The sequence below is a fragment of the Hipposideros armiger genome, unplaced genomic scaffold, assembly GCF_001890085.2.
Source record: "Hipposideros armiger isolate ML-2016 unplaced genomic scaffold, ASM189008v1 scaffold_3, whole genome shotgun sequence".
In the NCBI taxonomy this organism is placed as follows: domain Eukaryota; kingdom Metazoa; phylum Chordata; class Mammalia; order Chiroptera; family Hipposideridae; genus Hipposideros; species Hipposideros armiger.
This window is the reverse complement of record NW_017731353.1, coordinates 9,332,482-9,337,207: the sequence shown is the minus strand read 5'-3', so window position 1 is coordinate 9,337,207 and position 4,726 is coordinate 9,332,482. Positions and strand designations below refer to the sequence as shown.

The window sequence follows — 4,726 nt, the reverse complement described above, 5'->3', positions numbered from 1 at the left end:
AACGCACAGCACAGGTCAGTGGCAAGAGGAACTGCCAGCTGGGTGGGTGCCAGGCGTGCATGCACTGTGCGTTCTGCCAATACCATCTGGGGATTTCACCCCTAGAGAGGTGGCAGCTGACCCAACGGGGACAGTTGCTCCATGCTCCCAGATTAGGCTACAGTGCTGTTGGAAATAGAGCAAATAAAGACGTCAAAAGGCCACTTAGTTCACTTGACTGGTTATTCCAACAGCTCCTGGCAAGTTCTGAGATGGTTTCCCTTTTCAGGAGAAATTCTGGCACGGTATTTCTCCAGGGAGTCTCGGCCTAGCAGTGAGGGGTGAGGAGCTGAGGAGGCAGGTAAGGTGGTGGGGGCAGGGGCGCGGGGGCGGCTGTCAAGGGGATTGAACAAAAGGGACAGATTCAGGAACAGGAGCCCGGTCATGACACCCCGAGGCAGGGGCTGCTTTACAGCAGTGAGGCAACTGTGTGGCCCCGGTGACACAGAATAGATTCACTCCTAACCTGGAGGATGGCTGCTCCAAGCTGATGAAGAGGAGGGTAGGGAGGAGCCCTGTAGTTCTCAGATCCCCTCCACCAAGACTGGTAGGCCACAAGGGAGGCGGGCTGGAGGGCTGAGGGCATCTGAAGGACTTACATTTGTAAGCTTCCTGGCTTTTTGCAATAATGGCAGATACTGGGGCGGCCAGTTAGCTCAGCTGGTTAGAGCACAGTGCTCATAACACCAAGGTTGCCAGTTTGATCCCCACATAGGCTACTGAGCTGCACCCTCCACTAGATTGAAACAAGTACTTGACTTTAAGCTGATGGGTCCTGGAAAAACAGTTCCCCAATAAAATAAAAATATTAATAATAATGGCAGTGTTGAATTGGCGAAAAATAACTCTCCAAGTAACCCACAAAAGAAATGGTTTATTTGGGAAAAGAAAAAGCAAGCTGGCCACCGCAGTGCGGAAAGCACACCTCCTACACAAAGCTCCTACCGGCAGCCCACGTGGAGGTAGAAAAGACCCCGGTTTCAAAATGGCTAATCCCTTTATTATGATCCCACCCCCAGAATTACCATAAGGATGAGCGGGAATCAGGACTATAGAGTTAACAAGGGCCCAGCCTCACCCATAGTCCTCCCAGCTCTACGGTTAAGCATCTTAAGAGGCCAGTTCAGTTTATCGGTCCCCCTCTTGGTCAAGATCTTTCTTCTAAAAGATCATTGATCAACAGTCAGGTCTTCAGTCTCAGGTTCTTAGAGTCCAGTCTTTTTGTCCTTTGATGTCTGTTCAGCCTCTAGTCCCTCGGTGTCAGAAGGGCCTCTTCTAGGTGTCATCTCTCACATCATGGGGAAGAGGGCAGGGATCAGGAAACAGCTGGCATCCGGCGTCGACCGGCATCAGTAGCAGAGCTTAAACAGATAAAGTAAAAAGATAGAATTTGAACATAGCAACCTAACTTGTGTGGCAGGTGATAAACCAGGAACTCAGGCTCCATAGGGATCATTTGCCTTAAAATTTTGACATCTTTAGTTTCAGGTCACCAGACTGCGAGCTTTTCCAATCAGTGCTCGGTACCTTCGTCAGGTGTGACACATGTATCCAAGAGTCTACTTCCTATAGCTTAGCAGCACAGGGGTTAGTCAACAGTACTTGGTAAGGGCCCTTCCAGCGTGGCTGGAAGAAATCCTTTTTTAGGTGTCTTTTCCAATAGATGAAATCTCCAGGTTTTGATGTGTAAATTTTTAGTTTTTCATTTCCCTGGAGTGTATGGTGAAACAATTGTTTGACTAACGTATGGTTATTGTTGATAGAATTAAGCCTTTACAATACTGAAGTATGTCTCCTTTCACCAACTGTGGATGGAGAGGCAGGGGCCAAATGCATAGGGCGTCCTGCAATTATCTCAAAAGCTGCGAGCTTATGAGTCCCAAAAGGAGTGGATCTGAGATTTAAAAGAACTAATGGCAATGACTTTGGCCAAGGTATTTGAAGAGTTTCTATAAATTTTGCCAATTGAGTCTTAATAATGCCATTAGTGTGTTCAACCAATCCTGAAGACTGAGGGCAGTAAGCACAGTGAAAATGTTGTAGGATTGGCCAAACAGCACAGACTTGCTTTAGCACCTGACCAGTGCAATGGGTTCCTCGATCGCTGTGGAGTTCAAGGAGTTCCCCCACGTGGGAATAATCTTCTCTAACAGCACTTTAGCCACTGCAGACACATTAGCCTGTCTGCAAGTTAAAGCTTCAGTCCAGTGAGAAAACATATACATCATGACTAAAACATACTTATATCCATGAGATGGAGGAAAGCTATGTGAAGTCTAGTTGCCAGACCTCAAATGGTCCGTCTGGCAATTTAAAATGTCCAGGGGCAGTGCAAATAGGCTTCCCTGAGTTATACTTAGGACAGGTGGGACACCTGAGGTAGGCACTTTTTGCAGCCTTATTAATTAATATTTCCCCACCAATATTGATGCATGAAAGCTACCATTGTCAGCTGACCAGTGATTCAACGCATGTACAGTGGTTAGGAGTGGGAATTTTAGAGTTTCTGGTAGGACTGGGTTGTTATTTGGTCCGAACCAGTCTTTTTTTCTTATTAAACCAATTATTGGATTTCCAGTTGTTTTTCTTCTTCAGAAGCTGATTGTTGGGCTTCTCTGGACAGTTTTTCTAAGTGATCAACTGGAGAAGCTCCTCTCTAGACCATGACAGAGGTTTTGACTGCTGCTGCTGCCTTTAAAGGCAGCATTTTTAGCAGAAATGTCAGCCAGGTGATTTCCTTTAGCCTCCAGGGATTCAAGTCTAGAATGCCCCGGAATTTCAATAATGGTTAAGGCATCAAGTAAAAGTATGGCATCCAATATTCTCTGTGCATATGGACCGTTCTTAACCTGATGTCCATTGGAGGTAAGGAAACCACGTTATTTCCATAACATTCCAAAGTCATGGGCTACCCCAAAGGCATATCTGCTGTCGGTATAAATGTTGACAGCTTTACCCTTTGCAAGCTCGGGTGAGGGCATACAGTTGAGCCTGCTGTGCTGAAGTGGCCAGAGGCAAAGGTGCTGCCTTAATGACTTCAGGAGTTACAACAGCATAACCAGCACAGTACTGACCATTTTCGACTTTTAAGTACGAACCATCAGTAAACCATGAGAAATCAGCTTTACCCAGAGGAATTTTCTGCAAATCGCCAGGAGGCTGTGTGTCAGACAGTCATAAGGGGCTTCCTCAGTCCCAGAAGGAAGGAAAGTGGCTGGATTGTTATTACAACGTGAAAGGGTTATAGGGGAAGCAGTTAGCAGAAGGATTTCATAGGAAGTAAGACGGCTGACCGAAAGATGCTGAGTCTGACGAGCATTCAGGAGAGCTTCTACCGCATGAGGCACAAAGATGGTTAGAGGGGATCCCACAACCATCTTCTCTGTGGCTTTAACCAGGACGGCAGTGGCAGCAACAGCTCTGAGGCAAGGAGGATGTCCCTGAGCCACTGGGTCCAGTTGTTGGTTATAGTATCCTGGGGGTTTATAACGATCCCCATGTTTCTGGGCGAGCACCCCAAGGGCATGTCCTTCCTTTTCATGCACAAAAAGGAAGAAAGGGAACCTGGTAGTTAGGATGCCCAAGAGAGGGTGGGTTCATGAAACTCTCCTTCAAAGTCTTAAAGGCCACGTCACCCCATTCTTCCCTTGAAATTGGGTCAGGACTGTTACTCTTTAATAGGACATACAGAAGGTTTCGCCGTAAGAGAAAGACTTGGAATCCAATTCCGGCAGTAGTCAACTAGCCCAAGAAAACCTCACAAATGGTGCCTAGTCTTGGACCTTGGAAAACTTAAGAGGACGCCATGGAGACTGGCTGAGTCCAGGTGCAGACCTTGTTCCGATATCAGATGTCCCAAGTACCGAACCTGAACAATTGGGCAAATTGTAGCTTTTCTTTAGAGACTTTATGTCCCTTTAAGGCCAAGAGTGTCAGCAAACGGATGCTATCATCCTGTGAAGAAATCTCAGAAGAACAAAGAAGTCAGCCATCCACATATTGTAATGAAGTGGAACCTTTGGGGAAAACTACGTCATCTACATCGGTCTTCAGGGTCTGTGAGAAAGAAGGGCTGTCAGTGAATCCCTGAGGCATTACTGTCCAGGTAAATGGCTTTCCTTCCCAAGTGAAAGCAAAAGGTACTGGCTAGCTTCATCAGCCGGGATGCTAAAGAAATGCACTGCATAGATCAGTGACTGTAAAGAATTTGCTTCCAGTTGGGATGGATGCCAGCAGGGTATGGGGGACAGGAACGACAGGGTGACAAGGGACAACAATGTGGTTTATTGCTCGGAGGTCCTGGACAAACCTCCACCCTCGTCCCTTTGGCTTTCTCACGGGTAGAAGAGAAGTATTACAAGGACTAGTGCAAGGAATAAGACCCTGAGCTACGTAATCTTCTATCAATATTATGGGCTTTATACCTCGGGCGGCCTCCTGACTTATAGGATATTAATTCTGTGCAGAGGCTTTGAAGGATCAATTTGAACCTTGATAGGAGGTGCACTGTGAATTCTGCCAATGTCAGTTGAAGATTTTGCCCATAAAGATGGTAGTTGGTCCAATAGGGACCATTGATCAGTATTTTCAGATTCAGCTACTGTACCATCAGAGACAGCACAAATAAGATGCTGAAAAGTCGTGTGATTCACCTGATTGGTGATTCTGATGGTTACCATCAAACTCT

At 46.5% G+C, this 4,726-nt stretch overlaps 1 protein-coding gene across 1 annotated transcript in view; it reads right to left on the bottom strand.

Moving 5' to 3' along the window:
* Nucleotides 1–912: 912 nt before the first annotated feature.
* Nucleotides 913–4,726, bottom strand: part of LOC109382536 (uncharacterized) — a 10,843-nt gene continuing 7,029 nt past the window's right edge. Inside the window, exon 3 of the mRNA XM_019642099.1 lies at nt 913–1,400. Coding sequence (XP_019497644.1) covers nt 1,315–1,400 — 86 coding nt within the window. The 3' untranslated portion in view covers nt 913–1,314. The remainder of the gene's footprint in view (nt 1,401–4,726) is intronic.